Source organism: Balaenoptera physalus, assembly GCF_965194825.1.
Source record: "Balaenoptera physalus genome assembly, chromosome: 5".
In the NCBI taxonomy this organism is placed as follows: Eukaryota; Metazoa; Chordata; class Mammalia; order Artiodactyla; family Balaenopteridae; genus Balaenoptera; species Balaenoptera physalus.
In genome coordinates, this window is record NC_138884.1 from 37178576 (window position 1) to 37202790 (window position 24215).

At 42.6% G+C, this 24215-nt stretch overlaps 1 protein-coding gene across 9 annotated transcripts in view; it reads right to left on the reverse strand.

Annotated features, from left to right (window-relative positions):
* Nucleotides 1–24215, reverse strand: part of GATB (glutamyl-tRNA amidotransferase subunit B) — a 95985-nt gene that overhangs the window by 66919 nt on the left and 4851 nt on the right. The window contains exon 3 of one of the 9 annotated variants that reach the window (XM_082463403.1): nt 7655–7727. The exons of the other annotated variants lie outside the window; for them this stretch is intronic. Coding sequence (XP_082319529.1) covers nt 7655–7727 — 73 coding nt within the window. The remainder of the gene's footprint in view (nt 1–7654; nt 7728–24215) is intronic. 9 annotated transcript variants of the gene reach the window in all.

A 24215-nucleotide genomic window follows, 5' to 3' on the forward strand; every position in this document is an offset into this window, starting at 1 on the left:
ACATCCTACATCCTTTGCAAGTTCATCTTCCACGTGAGGATGATCCTGCTAAAAATGCAAATCTTATGGCATTCTGTTGCCTAAAATCATTCAGCAGCCCCCACGTCCACATGATAAAGGCCAAGCTCTTACACAGTCTAGCTCCAGCCTCCATTTTCAATTTTATCTCCAATAACACATCCCCCCACCCAACCCCACCCCACGGTCCAGTTCTCCTGTACAAACCATGCTGATCGCTGACTTGCCCTATTCTTATTCACAGTCTACTGAGATGTCACCAAGTCTGTGCAACTTTCCTTACGCTTCTTCCTATGTACCTCTCTGACCTTCTACACGCTTCCATTTGTGCTTGTATCACAGTGGATTAGATGTGTTTACATATATTTCCACTAAACTAAGTTTCATGCAAACGGGAATTGTCTTTTCAGCCTTGGACCCCTGGAGCCTCAAACAGAACTGAAAGGCAGTGGTGCTCAATGTGTGCTGAACTCAAATGAGGAGGGAGGTGACGGGTATCCAGGGAGGGTCTCAGAGAGGCAGTGATGCCTCACTCTCCTCCAAGGTGTTACCTGCCACCTGCTGGCCTTCAGACTTATTTCTGGAAGTGCCCTGAAGTGATGACCAATCACGTATGATATGATCAAAGAGGTAACTCAAAAACTCCGAAGACTAACTTGTCCTGAAGAAGCCTGTTACAGAATTTTCTTTGCAATTAACATAAAGTGACTACAAAGGAGCTCACGGCTAACCCCAGCAGCTTTCGTGTGGAAGGAAAGCAATGCTCCTTGGAACTCACAAAGCACAACTCTCTCAGCTGAGCCTTAGGACACCTCACTCTGGATTCGGGAACCGTCAACAGCAAGTGCTGACTGCACTCAGCTTGTGTCAGGAGGTGTGCTCTGCACACCACACGCATGTGCCATTGAATCCCCTCGGCGGTCCTAGGGCAGATACTCTTATAATCCTCATCTTACACATAATGAAGGGAAACACAAGAGATTAAGTAACTTGGCCCAAGGCAACACACACAGTAAGTGGCAGAGCCAGGACGTCAGACCCCCAGAACCCAGGCTCTGGGCTACACTCATCATAAGTCTTCAAAGAATGAAGTGCATTAGTGTTAGCTCTCAAGACCCGAACTTCAGGCCATAACTCTGTAGCAGCGGCTCAGACCAAACCCTTCCGTAGAGTTTAAGGCAGATATTGTTTCCAGTATTTTCTTCCTGCCAGTTTCTACCTGCATTGTCTTGTTTTCAGATGTCAAGCTCTTAGAGGGTGAGCCTCGTGTTCTCTGAACTTTGTAGAACACTCTGTACACAGGCTCTGGCATGTGGGAGCTGGAGAGTGAGTGGACCTACGGTTTTTCTCGATCAGCAGGGGATGTTGTATCACTCGACTTCTGAAACCTTTAGACACAAGTACCTGTGAAACGATTTATTGAATAAGTGAAGAGCTAATTCCTTAATCGGAAGTTAAGAAAGGTATGAGAGGTGGAGGCAGGAGATGAGACAGCCAATAAATATCATGACCAGCAGAGAGACCGGGCAGATCACGGCCAGAAAAAGGATACAGGGTAGGGGGGTAATGAATGGTTTTTAAAAAGAATCATCACTTGTTCGGCTTGTTTGAAAAATAAGCAGTCCTGAAACCGTAACTTGTGTGGAACCTAAAATACATCCAGCACATAAGGCAGCATAAACAGCCCAGAAACATCATGAGACCTCCAAGGACACGTTGTGACCCCAATATGAGAAGCAGTCTTCGAGTTTTAAGACTTACTTAGCCTAACCAAAGAAACATTTCCTGATCTCTGAGCACAACAATCGTTTAATCATTTAACGACAACTCCCAACACACACAAGATAAATAAATAAATAATCAAGTAATTCACATTCTATTTTCTTAGTCTGTCTTGACTTTTTCCCCTCCTCCCAAATCCCCTGATTTAATTCAGGCCTCCATTCAAACAATCTCCCCTCCAATCAAGACTTCTGCACCCGCCACCTGGCCAGGTTTCTCTACCTCAACCCTCAGCCCTATAATCTCTCCTCCACACCCATTCAAGAGTGATCTTTCTAAAGGATAAATCTGTTCATGTAATTCCCCTGCTTAAAACCCTTCTTCGCTCCTCCCCACCAGCGAAAGGATAAACTCAAGTGCTTGGTGGAGTCTTCAGTGCTTTTTGTGACTTGGCCTCTCATCACCTTGCTGGCTTCCTCTCCCTCCACTACCCCTAACCCAACAGATGCTCGTGCAGCTCGGCACGTGACACGCTTTCGTACCCACTGCTGCTTCTGCTGGGAACGCCCTTCCTCCTCATCCACTTGAGCAAGATCTTAGCACCTGGCAAGACTCCAGGTTGACCCACCAGTACCTCAGCGTAGGTATCCCTCCTTCTCAGCTCCCGTGCGCTCTGGAAAAGCACTGGCTCCCCAGCCAGACTACGCTCCCTGAGGGCAGTCAAGTCATTTTATCTTCTTTGAGCCATTACCAAATGCAAACCAGCTGATTAAACATTAACTGAGGTAATGAATAATTTAGCATTCCCTTTATCAACATCCCAAACTCCATAAGCTATGAAATAAAAGCAAAACTGTTCTATAAAATATGTGTCAGGAAAAAGCAACCACTCTTAGAATGTAAAATAGAACAGATTTCATGCAGAGACCTTATTACACAGATGACAGACGAGCCGGGATGTCAAAAAGGCAACTTAGAAGATTCTCAGCAGCAGGAAGACACTCATACCCCAGGGATGGAGGGGTTGGGTGGGGAGAAGCAGAAGCAGTGGACATGACCCCTCCACTACCTGAGATGCTGACGGAGGAAGAGGGAAGGAGAAATTCCTTGTTGCTTCTTTCCTCCCAGCTCCAGTCTTTCATCAGAGCCTCCCGCCCAACCAGTCGGAAGCCAGCTGACGGGGGTGGGTTGGGGGGACACTAGGAACATCAGCCTGCGGGAGCACATGCCCCCTGATCCCCGCCCCCCCTCGCCCCCCCCCGCAGTGATACTCAAAAGAGCGGGCGAATGGTGAGGCGAGGATCTGAGGAACGCAGGCCACGACCACACAGCAAATCCCATCCATTTTTATATTCACTTCTATGACTCCTTCTTTTGTTAAATATCTAATTGATCAAACGATGCCACTCTCAAGTCTATCCAATCAACATACAAATGAAAATCTTGTGGACTCCTTTTTCACATACTGGGATCCAAGAATTATGAAATGTTACTAATTTATAAGGAGGATTTGTGATAACTCAACTTGGGTTGGACCGAACTCTAAGGTGACATTAACTATTAGGAAACGATTTGCTAAGTAAGTTTACGGAATGAAGAAGACTCCATAACTTATTTAGTCAATAAAATATTCCCTAGGATTTTAGCACATTTATGTGAAATTCTACAAATTACAAATAAATCAATTCACAGAAGTCAGTCTTGGGGACCTATGCCAGGAAATATTTTGTGATATACTTCAAAGGAGTCTTCTGCATAGTCTTCAAAATAGTCTGTAGTTCACACCATTTCTCTCCCCTTCCTCCTTTACCCTCAACTGGTGAGCCCACAGTGACATGATACCCAAAGTTAGTCCAATGGGTACCAGTACCTCCTTAAAAAATTGAGGCAACATGACAAAACTAGTGTAACTCACTGAAAATCCGGTTAGCAACTCCTCTGGAGCATTCAAACAAAGACTCTAAGGTGATGTTTTACAAAAAGCCCAAGTGGCAATTACTCTATGAAATTAATGCTATACATGACAAACCTGATGATTAAGATATAGCATGGTAAATGCTTTAATTTATGGAGAGAAAGTAATTAAGATTTATTAAGTAAAAATAAGGCACTAAAACGTGATTTTATTTTACCGCTAACCATAAATTTGTCTCAAAGCACAAACTCCCTCTGATTCATATTCAAAGCCAAAGTTCCCACACAGATAAATTTTCATTATGGTAAAGAAAGTTGTTCCCCATCCCATCGACTCCCCCCCCACCACATTCCTTCTCACCCTTGAGCTCTTTTATCATCAACCGATATAAATACAAACACTTAGAGCACTGACGACTAAGCTTGCTAAAACTGCTCAGTTAAGACAATTTTTTTAAAAAGTGGACTTCTACCATCAAAAGTTACCAGGTTTCTGTAGATATTAAATATTTATCTAGATATGCCCACATAAATATATATGTTCTTTACACCTAAACACGGGCATTGCCTCGGGAAAAGGAGAACGTGAATGCTACAATTTCTCTTTTGTTTAAATCCCTCTTTCACAAAAGGGAAAAAAACATCAAACATCCGTCACAGGAAACAATTCTTGTTCAGAGAGGAGGGGTGTGGTCTGGCAGTTTCAGGGGTCCCTCAGCTCCAGGATCCTCTCTGTTCTCAGCCCTCTTGCACCAATTCCGCTCCCCAGGACGGGTCAGGATCAAGGGCAAGGATATTTCCTTGGTCCAAAGTGCCGGAAGGCCTGCTCTCCTCACTTGGGATTCCATTCTCCTCCTGCCCCCACCTCCCTGGCAAGGTCAGGTGGCCTAGGGCTGGTACCCACACTCCCCCCACAAGGAAGGGCTGGAGAGGGCAGCCTGGACCAGCTTGGCCTTTGACACTGGAGCAATCCCTCTTGCTTTTCCATGGACCATTGGGATACTAGGACCTGACATTCACCTCTGGGCTTGCAGGAGAAAGAAGGGAAAGATCCACGCCTCCCTCTAGCCCAGGGAAAAAGAGCTCTCACGTGACACAGCCTGGTTTGTATGGACTTCACTTTGGGGTCGGAGGCCAAGCCAATTACTCCAGTGTTCACTTGTGGAGCCTCAGACTTGGCCAGTGAGCCAGGTCAGAGAGGAAGGTTTGAGAAGGGTTGGCGGCCAATGAAAAGCAAGACTGGGAGTGGAGGTTGGCTGGTCTCCGCTCCTTGTTCCCAGAGCACTCCGGGCAGTTACTAGCATGGCAGTTATCCTGATTTCGAGAAGACAAACTGGGTCAAGACTGAGTCGGAAAGACCTGAGCCTCAGTCTTCTCTCTACTCATCAGCTGTGTGACCCTGCACAAATCACCTAACCTCTCTCAGCCTCAGTTTTCTTATCTGCGAGGGGAAAAAAATAACTATTTTGCAGGATTGTTTGGTGAATTCAATAAAATTACTCGACATATGGTAGACATTTAGTACATACTAGTTTCAGAATGGAAGTGTTATTAAATGCAAAACGCCCAAATCAACTGAATCTTTCATATGCAAGCTTTTCTAAGAGGCAAGGGAATCTAATAAGAAAGGGTCTAAACAGTTCCACAGACCCATTAGTCTGGATTTACAATCCAAAGTAAGGCACAACAGATGCTGAAATTATGTATTATGTCAACATCATATTTCCCGCTTAAATGATAACCAACACCTTTTGTGATAATTAGTTTGTTATCTGCAGAGGAATAGAGACCATATTTCCTAACGTCTCAGGAAGCTTATATGACTTCATTTTCTCTGTTTTATTGTGAAGCAAAATTTTCTTGGATAGACTGTATGCTTGCCTGTGGCTGGAAAAAGCTCCCATTCTTAAGTGAGAGGAACTACCTTCTGACAAGCTGAACATTTAGATACCAGATAACTGAGTCCATTTTTACTGCCGTCTCATTGTTGCCCACCACACATCTGTGACTTCCTGTCTTCTAAGATCGCAGCTACTTTTGAAATTCAAAGAGAGTCTGTGGAGAAGAGATGTAGGAAGGCATAAAGGAGACATGGGAATCACGTTTTAAAATATCACTGTCCTGCAGCAACATGGATGGACCTAAAGATTATCATACTAAGTGAACTAAGTCAGAAAGAGAAAGACAAAGACAAATGCCATATGATATCACTTATACGTGGAATCTAAAATACGACACAAATGAACCTATCTACAAAACAGGCCCACGGACATAGAGAACAAACTTGTGGTTGCCAAGGGGGAAGGGGGTGCGGAAGGGGGTGGGGGAGGGATGGAGTGGGAGTTTAGGGTTAGCAGATGCAAACTATTATACACAGAATGGATATAATAAACAAGGTCCTACTGTACAGCACAGAGATCTATACTCAATATCCTATGATAAACCATAATGGAAAAGAATATTAAAAAAGAATGTATATATAACTGAATCACTTTGCTGTATGGCAGAAATTAACACAACATTGTAAATCAACTACACTTGAATAAAAAAAATAAAGAGTTTGTTCAGGGGAAAAAAATAACTGTCCCTTTTTAAAAAAAAATAATTAATTTATTTTTGGCTGTGTTGGGTCTTCGTTGCTGCGCACGGGCGTTCTCTAGTTGCAGCGAGCGGGGGCTACTCTTCATTGCGGTGCATGGGGTTCTCACTGCGGTGGCTTCTCTTGTTGCGGAGCACGGGCTCTAGGCACACGGGCTTCAGTAGTTGTGGCTCCTGGGCTCCGTAGTTGTGGCTCACGGGCTCTAGAGCGCAGGCTCAGTAGTTGTGGTGCACAGGCTTAGTTGCTCTGCAGCATGTGGGATCTTCCCGGACCAGGGCTCGAACCCGTGTCTCCTGCATTGGCAGGCGGATTCTTAACCACTGCGCCACCAGGGAAGTCCCAATAACTGTCCTTTTTGAATAAAACTTTGGGATCGGGCCAGGATCTTTAATGGAGAAAGATTTCCCCCAACTTTAACTCTGAATATTTGTCTTTCTCTTGTTTATAGCTTTTAAGAAGAGTGTATTACTATTAAAAAGGCTAAAGCATACAAATCCGTTCATTTTAGATCACTGTCCCCACACTGAAACTGCCACGTCTTTTCTAACCTACCCTAAAATTTACTCCCAAGACCTAGAGAGATTCAATGGAATGACAAACTTTTTCATATTAAGAGTAATCAGTGATAGTGATAAGAAACATTAATTTCGGGCTTCCCTGGTGGCGCAGTGGTTGAGAATCTGCCTGCCAATGCAGGGGACACGGGTTCGAGCCCTGGTCTGGGAAGATCCCACATGCCACGGAGCAACTGGGCCCGTGAGCCACAATTACTGAGCCTGCGCGTCTGGAGCCTGTGCTCCGCAACAAGAGAGGCCGCGATGGTGAGAGGCCCGCGCACCGCGATGAAGAGTGGTCCCCACTTGCCGCAACTGGAGAAAGCCCTCACACAGAAACGAAGACTCAACACAGTCAGAAAGAAAGAAAGGAAGGAAGGAAGGAAGGAAGGGAGGGAGGGAGGGAGGAAGGAAGGAAGGAAGGAAGGAAGGAAGGAAGGAAGGAAGGAAGGAAGGAAGGAAGGAAGAAAGAAAGAACGTGAATTTCTAAAAAAAAAAGAAACATTAATTTCATGAGTGAAAAGCTCTAATGACCCAGAAAGAGATCTACTTTTATCTTTAAATAAAAGGTTAGTACTTAGTTGAAAGCTTTGACTATTGCTGAGAAACAAAGCAACTGGCTTGAACCAACTGAACTCTAAGAAATGCTAGCTAGGTATTCACTACTGGTATGGATAGGGAAGTTGGATAGGGAACAAGGCTTGTAAACTTCGAAAGCAATTCCTAGAGACACTTGCCATTCTATTGAAAGTGCACTAGCTCTGTTCCTCAGTCCCAGGAATGCCCTGAGGAGTGAGCCTTTGGAAGAGTCTATCAGGACACAAGTTTTCAGGAAGAAAAAACCAACCTGTATTTTATGCATCCAGTAGGTATGCGGCATCTCGTTAGAGGCTTCATGGCAAGCCATGAAATCATGAAGGCTAAAAGAGGAAAAAAAAAAAAAAAAAAGAAAAAAGCCAAACCTTCATAAGGCGAACCCCCTATTTCCTTAGTTATGCTTGCTTCAAGAGTAGGTAATAAAAGAACTGGCCTGGACTCTAAAAAGATGTCAATGTCATGGAAGGAAAAAAAGGGAAAGCAGGAGGAAGAGAGTGAGGAGAGAGAGAAAGAAAGGGAAAGGACAAAGAAAAAGAAAAAATGAGACTAAAGAGTCATGACAACTAAATGTGGTGTGTGATCTCTGACTGGATCCTGGGTTGGGAAGAAGTAAATAAAGGATAATACTAAGATGACCATGAACTGTGTCTTGGATAACAGTATTGTAAGCAGGTTAAGCTTTTTTGAGTGTGATAATTATACAGCCATCAATAAGAGCATGTTTTCATCCCTAGGAGACAGATGCTGAAATATTTGGGGGTGAAGGGCCATGATGTCTGCAACTTACTCTCAAATGGCTAATCCAAAGGGGGAAAAAAAAATCTAGGTGCAGGATGGACGTTCAATGTACTATTCTTTCAACTTTTCTATAAGTTTGAATTCTTTCAAAATAAAAAGTCTGGGGGAGGAAGAAAGGAGTAGATAATTCTCCTACCTAAGAGGATGGGGAGATGTTACAAGCCTTAACTCAGGAGGAGAGCCTAGAGGAGGCCGGAGTTATTTAAACTGATGCTGACTTGTAAACCATACATGTGTACTGGAAGCTCCCATTCAGCATTGCTGAAAATCAGTTGTAGAAAAGAAAATATTCTACTTACTATAATCTGTCTAAACTTTCCTATGCTGTCAACACATTAAGTTCCTTGTGTAGATAATGAAGTATATAGTGCAACACTCGTAGGACTATTCAGTATTTCATTTTACATGTGAAAAATCTGTTAACGGGGAATTCTGTACCATCTATATATAAGTATAGACAACATATATATAAACAAGAATATGAAGGGAAGACGTGTTCTTTTACCTGGTAGGAAAATAATTTTCCGCAATTATATCTTTTCTAGTTGAAAAATACTTTTAGCTTCTCCCAAATTTGTATAGGTATCTTATTTTCTGTTAATGCTCCCATTCTGTTGCCTCACTATGTAAACACACAGGCAATTTCTCAATTTGTGCTTCTCTGAAATACATCTGTGATGAAGAACTTCATATTAATTGTCATTCATGCTGTTGTGACCTGTGCCATTTTAAGTGCTGAAACCTACTGGCCACTATAAACTAGAAGTACTATCTGTATTAATATTTTAATGGTGCAAAGTTTAGAATATGAGTACCATAATAATAGCAAGTAACATTTACATGCCACTTGAGACTTATGAAGTGCTTTCATATACATTAACTTCTCTGCATAGAAGTAAAAATGGAAAAGAACAAGAAATACGTAAATAAGAGAGCTAGCTAGCTGTGATAAGTAAACAAAGGTTATGAGTGATGACAGGCATCTTAAATGTTTACAACCAGCTATAAAGGAAAAATTCCCTGTTGTGTTGTCAGAAATGAACAATTAGCAAATTCTGCAGAAGGGAATGCAGTCTGGTGCTTTATGCTAAGAATGGGAACCAGGCAAGTCTCACTTCTATTTTTAACTGGGTTCCCGACCTCCTTGTGACCTTGCATAAGTCCAAAAGGCACTCAATTTCTTCTCCTACCAACTGGGGTTGGAGCCCCAACCTGGCTCACTGAGGTGGCCTATGAGTTGGCAAGCATCACTGAAAATTCAAGACGCTATTGACAATCACATATTACTGCCTGTCTGCATCTCCTAAGAAAGCTGCAGAGCATGACAAAGACTCTTGATTGATTATATGCTTCCTGCTTTTATACTTGTGAAAAGAGATTCATGCATCAAAATTTGGAATAGAGTACTTTTAAGGCTCCTGGGAACACTAACGTTTTCTGATTCCCACTTATTCTCCCTGCCCCAGCACCCAGGCCTTATTATAAGCATGCAACCAGTGGTGGAAGGCTGGGAAACATGAACGTTTGCTAGCAAGAACCCTCTGCCATGAGTAACAAAACGCTCTTCAGAGGAGCCCAGCCTGACTACATTAACTATGCCAGAATCACCAAGCCTATGCTTGTCATATTTGGGATGCCAATGGCAAATGACTTCTTAACTTGGCCAAGGTTTTTAAAAGAGCTAAGGAGAAAAGTTCCCCAAGATGCTGCAGTGTAGAGAACAGCCAACTTCTTCCCCCAAACTAAATATGAAGCTGAAAATACATCTAGAAATGGTCAAGAAAGGTCTATCCCAATGGCCTCAGAAGACAGGTGTATATACCTGTGGTGTGGAGAAAGAATTCCACAGAACCCACCCCAAAAGAGTATCTCACACCTGCTCCCAGATGCAAGGCAGACACAGTAAAACTGGCTCGGGCTAATGAAGGCAGAACTGGGCATCCTCCATTCTCCTGCCCCCATGTTTCCATGTGGCTGGATTCTGCTCTCTATTCCATATTCTTTTGTCCTCAGAGAGGACTGACTTTTCTGACGAGCGATTTTGGGAAAAGGAATCGAGCACATGTGGTCAGCCCCTTATGGCTCAGCATTTTTATTACAGGCTCTAGTAGAAATCACCAGAACACAGCCCGTCTGAGCTCTTTCTGATCAGCATGCCCACCGAGATGGTATATTCTGGTTTACTCTGGCCATGTGATAAGCTTTCTGCAAGTGAAAGGCCTATGGTTTTGGGGGAGCTGAGTTCAACTGAGGCAGAAAGTACTAGAAGCCATTTGGATACATCATGTTACATTTTTCAATCAAGCTGTTATCAGTAATGAAGCTGGTAGGTTCATCTCCATTTGTCTTAATTCTATGCTGATTTCTCAATTGGTTCTGACTCAAGAGGGGAAGGGAGTATTATTTTTATTGATGCCCTAAAACCACACAATATCTTCCTGGAAACTCTTTTCTAGTACTCATTAAACCAATCCAGAAACCCTGACAGCATCACCAATGACTCCATAGAGCAGAAGAAACCTGAGAGAGCCAGCTGCCGTGGCCGAGGATGCATGTCCTGTGGGTGCAGAGCTTTCACAGGTCTGCTGCAATTTTTTAAGCTCTGGAACTGTCCGTGGAAGAAAAATGAATGGCACCCAGCTGCATGATTTCAGGCTGCATTTTTATTATAGGCTTCTAGCGTAAATCACCAGAACAAAGCCAGTATGAGCTGCTTGAACGGCAGAGACAAAAACTGTGTCACAGAACAGTGTTAGGTAATTTTTTAAACTACTGTATATTTATAGCAACAAAAGACCTCTAAGCTTTCGTACTCCTGGGCACCTTTGGTAATGTGTTTTTAGTTTATTTTCTACACATTCCCACCCCGTTTTTTAGCATTACAGACTTGTGGGTGCAGTAGTGTACCAAATTCATTTTAAACACTTAGGAGTTCTAAGTAGAGCGCTATCTCCTCTAACAAGGGCTTGGTGTTATTGTACTCAATGTCTCATCCAAGGGCATATTCTGAGAGGAAAATAAACCTGCCTAATGGGATGTGGAAATGGGAGAAAAGCCCTTTCTAAGCCCAATACTGAAGGCTTCTTGCTCAGGAATGAATCTCTGGGGAGATGCGTGTGCTGCCTGGAGATGTTCCTTTCCCAGAAAGGAGCATGTGGCCGCGTCAGAGGGTCACCTGGGGAGAAGGCCAGACAAGGTGCCTCAGGTTCCCTGAGGCTGGGGTGGAGGGGAAAACAACCCCTCGGCTTCCTCGTGGGTTCCCTCCACCAAAATCCTCTGTCCCTCTTAATTCTACTGTCTTACTTTTTGTTGTTCCTTGAGAGGAACAAGATGGCATCACCATTTCCACACAAAGGTGAAGGGAGCAATTCATTCAGGCTGAATTGCTTTTGGAAAGTGATAACCTTTAAAGGCAATGGGTGAGAGTGCGCATCCTTGCACAACCAGAGGGAATTTGGAAAGAGCTCAATCACTTGATCTGTGTCTGTGATAACAGGACAGATAGGATGAGCTGGGAGGTGTACAGATCTCAGCCTCAGCTGCAATCAGAAGGGAAGGATATCTCGGTGGCAGAGGAAAGGAAGCCTGAGAGAAACATAAAGATGCCTTTCCTGTCCCATTCGGAGTCTAAGTCGCTCACCTTCACAGCCTGGGCTGCAGACCCAGCTACATGGTCACACCCTCTGTTCCCTCCTGTAAAGTTTCAATTGTAGTAAAGTCTCAGCCCAGACCTAGGTTAAAACAAAACAAAAAGGTCTGCCCTAAGAACTGATTGCCACAACCTGCTCTCGGGCGAACCTGGGGTTCAAATTTACTAACTCTGTGGTCTGGGAACCCCCAAGCTAAGAGATAAACATGAAAAATGGCCTGGCTTAGACCTGAGGTATCTGGCAAAAGCCAAAGTAAAAGCTCTTTGGAGAGATTCCCTCTTACCCCAGCCAGAAGATTCCCGCTAATAAAGTCCTGTCAAACATGACTTCATAATACAAAATACAACAAGAAGATCATCTACCATTTGCCAGAATCAGCAGACACATTAAAAAGCAGAACAAGATAGCCCAAGATACCAAAATGTTCATTGCAGCTCTATTTACAATAGCCAGGACATGGAAGCAACCTAAGTGTCCATCAACAGATGAATGGATAAAGAAGATGTGCCACATATATACAGTGGAATATTACTCAGCCATAAAAAAAAAGAAACTGAGTTATTTGCAGTGAGGTGGATGGACCTAGAGTCTGTCATACAGAGTGAAGTAAGTCAGAAAGAGAAAAACAAATACCGTATGCTACCACATATATATGGAATCTAAGGAAAAAAAAAAAAATGGTCATGAAGAACCTAGGGGTAAGACGGGAATAAAGACACAGACCTACTAGAGAATGGACTTGAGGATAGGGGGAGGGGGAAGGGTAAGCTGTGACAAAGTGAGAGAGTAGCATGGACGTATATACACTACCAAACGTAAAAAAGATACCTAGTGGGAAGCAGCCGCATAGCACAGGGAGATCAGCTCAGTGGTTTGTGACCACCTAGAGAGGTGGGATAGGGAGGGTGGGAGGGAGGGAGATGCAAGAGGGAGGGGATATGGGGATATATGTATATGTATAACTGATTCACTTTGTTATAAAGCAGAAACTAACACACCATTGTAAAGCAATTATACTCCAATAAAGATGTTTAAAAAAAAGATAGCCCAAGAACTTCAGGTAATAGAATTTCTGAACACAGGCTATAAAATATTTAGATTTAAAGTTACCAAAGAAATGAAGAACTGAATACATGAAAAAGGAACAAGATATTTTCAAAAAGACAGGAGAGATTTAAAAGAGAAAACAGAATTTCTATAAATAAAAGATACTCTCAGTGAAAAAACAAAAAACAAAAAACAACTCAGTGGGTATGTTAAAGAGTAGAGCATATAAAACAAAGAGAGAATTAGTGAACTGGCAGAAAATGTAGAGGAAATTTCCCAGAATGAAACATCGATAAAAGATTCTAAAAGAATATTTCATTATGGCTACCATTTGCATGGTAAAATGTATAGCTGGGAGCTGCCCATAGTCAGGGCTGCTCTCTTAGTGGGGCGTCTGGAGAAATCCAGTGTCCGGGGCACTGAACTGGTAGCTTATTAGGTCAGATCTCCTTTCACCCATTCTTCTTTGGAAGCAGCACTCTTTTCCTCTTTTCTCTCCCCCCCAGATTTAGATCTCTCACCTACTGGACACTAATAAATAGCACATATGATCAGCGTCAATGCTGAACAGTCTATGCCTGTGTGTGTGTACAGTATGTGGACATACATCTATTAACATTACCACAAATACACCAGTTGATGGTATCCATGTTTTGTAATATACACATACCTACAAAATAATAGCACCTACATAAATCAGACTTCCAGCAATTATGGTAGAACAGAGATTGGAGGCTGAGCATTAAACTGAGGTCAGAAACATGAGTTCTAATCTGACTAGGACATGAAGTAACTGAGTGACGGCCAGGCAAGTCACAACAGCAGTTCTCTCATCTAAGTTAAAAGGACTAAATTGAATGACTTCCAGGATCTCCTCCTACTCTGTTCTCACACTGTTTACAATGTCGAGAAGCTAACTAGCTTCATACCGTTCATGTACTTTATTTTGTAGGACAGGTCTCTACTCAGAGCCTGTTCTTACTTACATTAAGAAATGCAATCATCTGGCTTTCTGGGCTGGAGCAGACCAGAAGTAATAATTGAGAAGTGAAAAATGAGCAAGAAGTGGTTCCTAGAATCAAATATACTGACAGTAGCTTAACGAAGGAGTTGAGGGGTAGATGACTGCAATAACAAAGAATGTAATATGAAACCTAAAAAGAATGGCTATCTTTAGCCATTTCCTGTAGGATCAGATAATTTTACACACCTCAGTAGACCTTGAAGGCACCATTATATTACAACATATTGCTGATAACCTTGAGCAATCAAGAAAAGGTTAGCTTATGTTCAACATACCCTATTTAAAAGGAGAAAAGTAGAAAATGCATTTTAGAAAGATTCCTATAAAGAAGTTAAAACGTATCAAAAGGAAAATTCTTTCATGTGGACTCATGTATGTGCTCATAAGTATCTGCAATTATATAGAGAGATATTTATTACGGGTGTTATACATACATGTTCTGTGCAAGGTACTGTCAAGTGGCCTGAGTATGATCTATGAGCTGCTTTTTAGAACCTTACAATCAAACGCAGAAATCCCCATAAACAACATACATAAAGGATGGTCAGTCAACTGTGAAATATATATTGATACAACGTAGAAGCACTAGTATTAGATTTCACTGTGGGGAATACTGCATGTGAGAAGGGCAGAAGGGTGGGGGAAGGGAGAATGGTCGTGAAGAGGGAGGCTTTCAAGAACCCACCAAACGCTGGAAAAAGATCCGAGGCAGGAAGGAGTTAAATGCTTCCCCGAAGGGAGGGGAGGTCACGCTGCCTACTGGACATGAAGGTCCATGATGGTCATGCATCAGCCGAGTCCACGGGGGAAATCCAGTTAATGACGTCAGAGGGCAAGTCTGGACCATCAGAGAGTTTAAGAGCTGAAAGGGAGCCTCTCCACGTTTGTGTGCGTGAGCTCGCAGACACACCTCTTTTGTAGAAGCAAGGGTCACGGGGCAGAACACCACACCCCCGGAACACCCCACTCTACAGAGGGATGAGGAAAAACTATAACAGTGGCTCAGACAACAGCAAGATTAGCGTCTGAGAACACAATGTAATTATAAATTCTACAGGTTACATTAAAGCAAATCACTGAAGTGGAAAAACATTTTAATAGAAAACTGTCACATTTTGTCTTCTTAGTCAAATAACTAACCATCATTTAAGTGTGAATGGGCAGAGAGGCAAATACAGATCTGATTATAAATGTATGCATTTAAACACTTTTCCTGAATGCTGTTTTCTTGAATTTCTATTTTGTTTAGAAGTCTTGAGTTAAAAAGTGTTTATAAGGGCTTCCCTGATGGTGCAGTGGTTGGGAGTCCGCCTGCCAATGCAGGGGACGCGGGTTCGAGCCCTGGTCTGGGGGGATCCCACATGCCGCGGAGCAACTGGGCCCGTGAGCCACAACTACTGAGCCTGTGCGTCTGGAGCCTGTGCTCCGCAACAAGAGAGGCCGCGATAGTGAGAGGCCCGCGCACCGCGATGAAGAGTGGCCCCCGCTCGCCACAACTAGAGAAAGCCCTTGCACAGAAATGAAGACCCAACACAGCCAAAATAAATAAATAAATGAATAAATTTATTAAAAAAAAAAGTTAGATTTATTTAAGAAAAAAAAATGTTTATAATTACGTTTAGAATTAAGGGTTAGAAGAGCGCTTCAGCCTAATGCTCTCTAGAAATATTAAGTATTTCTAAATCTATTAGGTCCTTCAAAACAAAACTTATTACCAATATCTGCTATGTTCCGAGAGCTAGAATATTGCAGATTTACTCAGCTTTAAATAAATCTGCTCTAAGAAATTTTAAAAATAAATTAATCTCAAAGTACTTTACATAAGCATTCACGTTATCTTTTCTTAAAGGGGCAGGATCCCTTTCAGAGCGATTTGCATACACATTCAAGAAGAAATCTCCAACATAAAGCATGGTAACTGCATTGTTTGTTAGTTCCCACAGGGCAGGCATCACTTTAAATTTATTCATATCAGATATTCCTCCCTCTTCATTCCCCTTCTGCTTGCTAACATTAGTAACACTGTTGTGAATAAAAGAAAAGTTTTGTAAAATGGGTAAACAATATCTCAGTTCCAGTTTTCATGCCATAGCTGCCAGGGCCAATCTAAAATATCTTTGACATGGAAAACTCCCCATGCTTTTTCAGACAGGCTGATCCTGAGAAAAGCGCAGAACATTCTTGCATACGCGTGGGGAAAAGAGCTTCTATCGCCCTTTCCCCAGTTCTAGGAGCAAGAGGCAGTCATAGTTACTAGGCAGTTCTGTGTTATGTACAGATAAACGTTTTCAAACAAGTAAAACAAGAGCAGAATTACTAGTCTCTTTAATATTTTTTTTGAAATGAAATCGACCAGTATTGTTTATTAACATGTTAGAGGTACTAGTTTCTCATTAATGGAATGTGGCACAGCCTGATCAGCAGCAGCAGGTATCTCATGGCCACAGACTGACGAGCCTCCCACCTGCCGGCATCAGCAAAGCAACAACGTTCTCTTCGCTTTGCTTTCTCCTACACAGGGATCAACACCAGGAGGGAGCAAGCACTTTGAGAGTGTGTGTGAGTGTGTGTGTGGGGTGGGGGGGCGGTCTGCACAGGCATAAATTTCAAACAGACTTGATGCCTTGCTGAAATCTCGCCATTACTGGAAACATTTGTAAATTATGAACAAATAGACTTGTATATCTCAAGACGTTTTATCAAACAAATATATTTCCTTTCCTATTTTTCTTCCCATTTCGCATCTCACATACAAAATATTACAAGTAGAGAGTTGGAATGACATGGATAAATAGGAAATAACTGACTCGAAGCAACTAACCTAAGATTCTGTCTATAATTCTACAGACAAATAATGATTTAATAAATTAAGGGAGATTCTGTATCAGAGTAAGGGGTCTTATTAGGTCAAAGTAATGAGCGAAGCTGAATGCCTGCTAATAAAAACAAAGAGTGTTGTCCTTGGTTTAGCTGTAATCCTGCCTACCAGCAGGAAAATAGGCTGAGTAACCTTTTCAGTCTGAAGATTTATGATGGGATTCCACATAATTCTAAAACTAAAGGTAAAATAAGAAGATAAAGTGCCTGTAGTCCTAAGAAACATTCAGAAGAAGGGTCACTAATCAGAATGGAGGGGGGAGGTTGTAACCACTGATAAAGACAGCAGCCTAAGTGATACAGAGCTGGTGGTGCAGACATGCTGAGGTGGGGGGGACATGGGGATGAGATCAAGTATTATGTCTTCACACACAGACATTTACATACACATATAAATTTATAAATACACACAGCCAAGCTCAAAAGAAAGGAAATCTCCTGGGGCCCACATCATCCAGGGGTATAACCGCAGGAGACAAAACAGCAAAGGGGTTAAGAGTATGAACCTGGAAGCCAGACTCGGGGTTTGAATCTAGCTTGTCCACTTACTTTCTAATTGGGATAATGACAGGAGCTGCCTCATAAAGTTTATGAGGTTAAAATGACCACACACACATAAAGAAAGCACTCAGTAAATGTTAGTTGACTTTACTACCAACAGCACTGTTAACCACACTGAAGAGACACCAGTCGTTGGCGATTTCAAGAACCTATGGCACAGAAGGCTGGCATTCCACTGGGGGCAGGGAGCCGGGAGCCACAAAATCCTGGTCCAGCCAGAAAATCTTGTGCCACCAACTGAGGAGTTGATATGGAGGAGGCCACCCACCTTGAGCCCCTGGCCCTGTTCCTGGCGTGGGTGTGGGGCTTGAAGGGCGGCACCATCCAAGCGGTGTGACAGCTGGGGGCCAATAAATGAACAGAGAAACTGTCTGTTCAGTAAAGCCCAATGGGCCCTAACACAGTCACCATTAATTCCTGCCAGAGATGCCGCCACAGTCCAGGGACGAGTCTTTAAGTGGAGATATCTCACTGAGTACTGGGCAGGATAAACAGAAACAAATCCGTACCTGGACATATCCTGGCCAAAGCTATCAGAGAGGAAACACAGATTTCCTACAAAGGATGCAGACTTCTCGTCGGCAGTAACAGATGCCTGAGGACAACGGAATCATGTCTTCCAAGTGCTGAGGGGACAGAACTGTCAGCTTGGGATTCTATACTCTCATTCAAGAGCCAGGGAGAAACAGAAGGGACTGGAGGCCAGAAAAGCTGAGAGAGTGGATCACCCACAGACCCAGAACTCAAGACACACTAACAGAGGCAGGAAAGAGCACCCAGGAGGAGAGTGAGATGCAAGAAACAGTGTTTGCTAGAGAAGGAAAAATCAGATGGGAGCCTCCTCAACCTTCCACAACCCAACCCCAAAAGTTGTCTTTAGCTGTGGTTGGAGGGGCACCCCTTCCCTGAGGTTCCAGTGGGAGAGATGTCTTTCTCCCTGTGCTCCAGGGACAGCTCCGGATTTCTCAGGAACCTGATTCTATCAATAATTTCCTCTCCCCTATATGTCACTCCTTTAAACCTAACTTTTGATTGTTTAACAAAATATTAGAGGCACGTATTTAGCAATAATTTACAACGAAAAGCAGCAGTTCCCGCCACCCTCTGCCGCTAGTCCTGAACCACCTTCAGATCTTTGAGCTGTCATGTCTGGTATTTATCTTCCTATTTTTAAAAAATATGCTGTGCCAGGGGACCTTTGGAAAATCCATCACTTTCTGGCCGAGGCTATTGGCCATTTGCCATGTAACAATCCTTCCTTAATCTGGGGAAAAGACAGACTTGACAAACTGCCCCAATGACCCAATGTTCTTGTTTTTGGAATATGGAGCCACCAGACTAGGCCCATGCCATTCCCAAGAGATAATGTATATCAGTTACAAGGTGAGATATTTTGCAATACTTTTATGTTTTATTCTGTACCATAGAATTTACCCGTGCTTGTTACTTTATCACATTTCTATTCAAGAACAACATAAGCTGCCCCTAAGTGTAAGCCCATGATGACTTGAATGACATTAAAGTGGAAAAGTCAGGTTGGTAGGTAGGTAAGTCATTCCACCCATGGGGAAGCAGGGACTCCTGCCACATGCCTGAACTTGGCTGTGAAGGATCTAGAATGTGGATGAGACTTTCCTCCTAAGAGTAGGGTAAGGGTGGGAGTTACAGGTGGGGGAATAGGTGGGATGCTGTCACTTTTCGAACTTTGGGAACAAAAAAGAGAGAAATGTCACCAACAGAAGGCTGAGAAACCAGCAGAGGTGATATCTGACTATTACTTAATATTATCTATATATAAAAACTTTTAAAACTTTGTTGAAAAACCTTTTGCCTAATAATTTGTCTCTTGGGAGCTCTAAATCTTTCACTCATTACCTTATTAAAAAAAATTAAAAGCTAAAAGAAATAATAACAGCCAATTAAAAAAACAAAACCAGAAACAAAAACCAATCAATCAACTTAGGGCCTGAAAAGAAAAAGAGGCAGGCTCCCCTTAATCTGTGGCCAAAAATATTCCTAACGCATATTCCTACATTACTTTTTTCTTACTTTATCAATTTAGGACATGACTTCTGATTATGGTAGATAAGAATTTAGTTCTTTTACTTGCCAATATCCCAATTATATCACCGTTTTTTTTACATGAGTGGTTGGTGTTTCTATTATTATTATGTAAATATGTCTCTCCGCTGAGCTGTAAAGTACACACCGATTACATGTCCTTTCTTGAACGTTTTGTTTCTTCCTGGAGTCGACAGGTCTTTCATTTTATCATTTGCTTTATTTTCTTATTGCCTATTCCTTATTATTCTCAAAGACTCTGGTTTCTCAGACTCATAGACACAGAGAACAGACTTGTGGTTGCCAAGGCGGGGTGTGGTGGGGGAGGGATGGACTGGGAGTTTGGGGTTAGCAGAGGCAAACTAATATATATAGAATGGATAAACAAGGTCCTATGGGACAGCACAGGGGACTATATTCAATATCCTGCGACAAACCATAATGAAAAAGAATATGAAAAAGAATGCACATATATGTATAACTGAGTCACTTTGCTGTACAGTAGAAACTAACACAACATTGTAAATCAACTATACTTCAGTAAAATAAAGACTCCAGTTTCTATGTAAAATCTCTTATTTACACAAGCATTAGATACCTGCTCTTCCCTCCCCACCTTCCTTTTTTTCTCGAAAACTCTCTGTTCTGGAGCCATCTCCTCCTTTCCCACTGCTACACAGCCAGCAATCTGAAGCCTCTCCATGACTTCAGCAGGTTCCCGTTTAATGGAAGGACAATTTTTTGAGAATCTGCCTGTCTGAAATATCATTATTCTACTGCTCCACTTGATTTATAGTGCTGGATACAGAATTCTAGGTTAGGATGATTTTATTTTTTCCCCTACGATTTTTAAAGGCACTATTCCATTATCTTCTAGTTTTAAGTGCTGATTTGCGAAGTCCGATGCCTTTCTGATTCCCAGTCCTTTGCGTGTGACTTTCCTTCTCTGTAAGTTCTAGTATCTTATCTTTATCCCTGGTGTTCCAATTCTACACTTCATGATGACAGCTCTGCATGGGAGGCTATTTTTATTCCTTTCACTGGGTCACTGGCAGGCCCTTCTGACTTGCAGACTCATGTCCTTCAGTTCTGGGAAATTAATCTGTGCCATTTGTTTGATAGTTTCCTCTTGTCTACTTCCTCTCTTCTCTCTTCTGGAACTCCTGTTAATCAGAGGTTGGACACCCTGGATTGATTCTCTAATTTTCTTATTTTTTCCCCAATTGTCTGATTGCGTGTGTGTTACACTCTCTGGAAGATTTTCTTGATTTTATCTTCTGACTCTTCTGGATTTTTTTTTCCATCCTAATTTTAATTTCTAAGAGCTTTTGTTCTGATTGTTTATTTTTTAATTTTTTAAAAAGATTTATTTGTTACTTATTTATTTATTTTATTTATTTCTGTCTGCGTCAGGTCAGGTCTTAGCTGTGGCACATGGGATCTTTTTTTTTTTTTTTTTAATTTGTGAAACAAGTTCAGCAAAAATATATTGAGAATAAAAGCCAGAAACTGGTAAAGAAAAGCCAACCGAAAAAATATACAAACTCTTCCCCCAAGTGATGAGACCCTCTGGGGAGTATGCCCCACATGAGCCTGTGCTTTAAAGGCCGACGTGGCAGCAGCGTTTGGTTCAAGTCCACGGAGAGAAAAACTACAGGGGAAATCTCACAACTACACTACACTATTCACCGTTCTGGGGCCGGCTTCTCTCTAGGACGGAAAAGAAGCATTTGGAGGAAAAAATTCACATTAGTACAACAAAAAACATCATATAGCTGTTTTATAACAGCAAAATAATCAAAATCATGGTTCCCAAGGCATTCGGCGTCTGAGTCCTTGCCCAGGCCCCACCCTGGTCTCCTCTCCTGAGTGATGGCAACAGGGAGGTAGGCCGGGTAACGCCGTCAAGACTAAAAGAGGTAAGAGTGATCCTCAGAAAAAATACTACTCTATACATCTCAGGTGAGATAAAAACATTTCACATGCCAATTACTTTCCAATCATAACTTTAACTTAGAAAAAAAGAGCAGGAGGGCACCCTGACATTCTGAGATTCAAGTGTAGCTGTAATGCTGTGTAGTCAGGCTCGTCTTTGGTGAGGCAAGTGGGATCTTTCGTTGCGGCATGCAGGCTCTTCATTGTGGCGTGCGGGTTTTCTCTTCTCTAGTTGTGGTGCGCAGCCTCCAGAGTGCGTAGGCACTGTAGTTGGTGGCACGTGGGCTCTAGTTGAGGCTCACGAGTCAGTAGTTGAGGCACGTGTGCTTAGTTGCCCTGCGGCATGTGGGATCTTAGTTCCCTGACCAGGGATCAAACCCGCGTCCCCTGCACTGCAAGGCAGAGTCTTTACCACTGGACCACCAGGGAAGTCCCTGATTGTTTATTTTTAAACAGTGGTATCATGTTCTTGTTTCAAGAATGCAGCTACCTTCTCTTATCTAAGGATATTTATAAAAGCTTTTAATTTTTAAAGAATTCTTTTACCCTGTGCATTATCTGTTGCCTCTTATTTTTTTGTTTTCTTTTTATTTTGGGCTCTGTCCACTACATCGGAGAATTTCTTCAAATGTCTGGTGATATTTGGCTGTCAATTTATATATATATATATATATATATATATATATATATATATATATATATATATATGTACACACACACACACAAACATATATATATTTTTTAAATTTACCTCTTGAAATGATCTTTTTTTTTTTTTAGGAAATTTATTTACTTTTTATTTATTTATTTTTGGCTGCATTGGGTCTTCATTGATGCACGCAGGCTTTCTCTAGTTGCAGCGAGCATGAGCTACTCTTCGTTGTGGTATGTGGGCTTCTCATTGCGGTGGCTTCTCTTGTTGCGGAGCATGGGCTCTAGGCGCACGGGCTTCAGTATTTGTGGCTCACAGGCTCTAGAGCACAGGCTCAGTATCTGTGGCTCGCGGGCTCTAGAGCACAGGCTCAGTAGTTGTGGCGCACAGGCTTAGTTGCTTCGCAGCATGTGGGATCTTCCCAGATCAGGGATCAATCCCGTGTCCCCTGCACTGGCACATGGATTCTCAACCACTGCACCACCAGGGAACTCCCAGTCAATTTATATTTTAAAGTAAGGTACTAAAATGCTGACTAAGCATTCTATGTAAATATCCAGGGCTTGCTGATTGGTGGCCTTCATTCTAGGACAATCAGTGAGGTGGCCAGGTAGCTTTTTTAATTGAGATCGCCCTAAATGTCAAGTTCTGTCAGGTTCCTGTGGGTTCCTGCTTGTGGGAGGTGGGAAAGAGAAGAGATGGCCCTACCAGTTCACTTGAGCTCCTCAAACGGGGCAGGGAAAGGATTGGGCAGGCCCTGGGGTTCAGAGTACAGACACTGTCTGACACCAGTACCTCTTGCTCTGCCTGGGGTCTCTAGGGGGAGTGTGTCACAAGCTGAATTTCTCCCCGAACTATAGATTCCTATGGAGGTAGGGCAGCTACGAAAGGGCAGAAGAGGACCTCAGGTCTAACTGCTCTGTATCCAGACTCCAAATTAATCCCTTTGTCTTTACCTCCCTCTGACCCTCCACAATACCTGTTGATCTCACATCTGGACCCTTTCTGGGGTTGCACAGGGCACACCATCTCATTTCTGACTACTGTCTCTTTCTGCAGGCTTTCTGTCCCTTTCCTGGGTTACACTTAACTTTGTTCTGCCAAGTCAGGCCCTCCTCCATCTACCGTCTCTCATGCACTCTGGTCTACTCTCCCACTCTCTCATAGGTTTATAACTTTGAATTCTTTCACTGTCATTTCAGTGGGGTTTTTTTGGGGTAGGAGGAGAAGGACAGATTAACATGTATACGTTCAATTTGCCACATTAATCAAAAGCCTCTTTAACTGCCCCCTCATTGGCTCCTTCTCATCAGCATTAAAATTATTTTAAATTTTATTTTATTGCAGTAAGAACACTTAACATGAGATCTACCCTCTTAACATATTTTTAAGTGGACGATACCTTACTGTTGACTATAACTCATCAGCACTGAAACAATCTCAAGTTTCTCCAACATTAAGGAAAATGAGGCTTTTTTTTTTTTAAACCGACTCTATTTATTTTTTGGCCGCACCCTGCAGCATGCAGGATCTTAGTTCCCTCACCAGGGATTGATCCCAGGCCTTTGGCAGTTAGAGCGCGGACTCCTAACCACTGGACTGCCAGGGAATTCTCTACTGCATTCTCTTTTCCTTCCAAGCTAAACTTCTTGAAATAGTTGCCCACACTCTCTCATCTCTTCCTCAACATCCCCGAGTTCTTCAACCTTCTGCCACCTCCCCTCTAACCCCATCGCGGAAACGCTTCTTGTAAAGGATATCCCCCTTAAAAGATCCAATGACTACTGCCTAGTCCTCACCTTACTTGAATCTCAGTAAGTTAGATACCGTGTACTCACTCCTCAAAATACTCCGTCCCTTGGAGTCTTTGACCCGGTACTCTCCTTACATCTTCTTACCTCTTTGCAATGGGATGCACACTCCTTAGCAGGGCTTGTATGGTACAGACTATGCTTTCCACGCCGGCCTCAACTCTTGCCACACCATATTCCAGTTCTATGCTACAACGCACGGAACTTCTTTCAGTTCCTAAAGCAAGCCATGCCCTGTTTTTCTTCTGGTCTTTGTACATCCCATTCACTTTTATTTGGCCAAATTTTGCAAATTCCCTATATCTGTGTTGAACGCCCCTCCTAGAGCACACTCTATTTCCACTACCAGCATGTTCTTTGAAAAGTACTGCAATTGCCCACTTAATTGTCCAAGC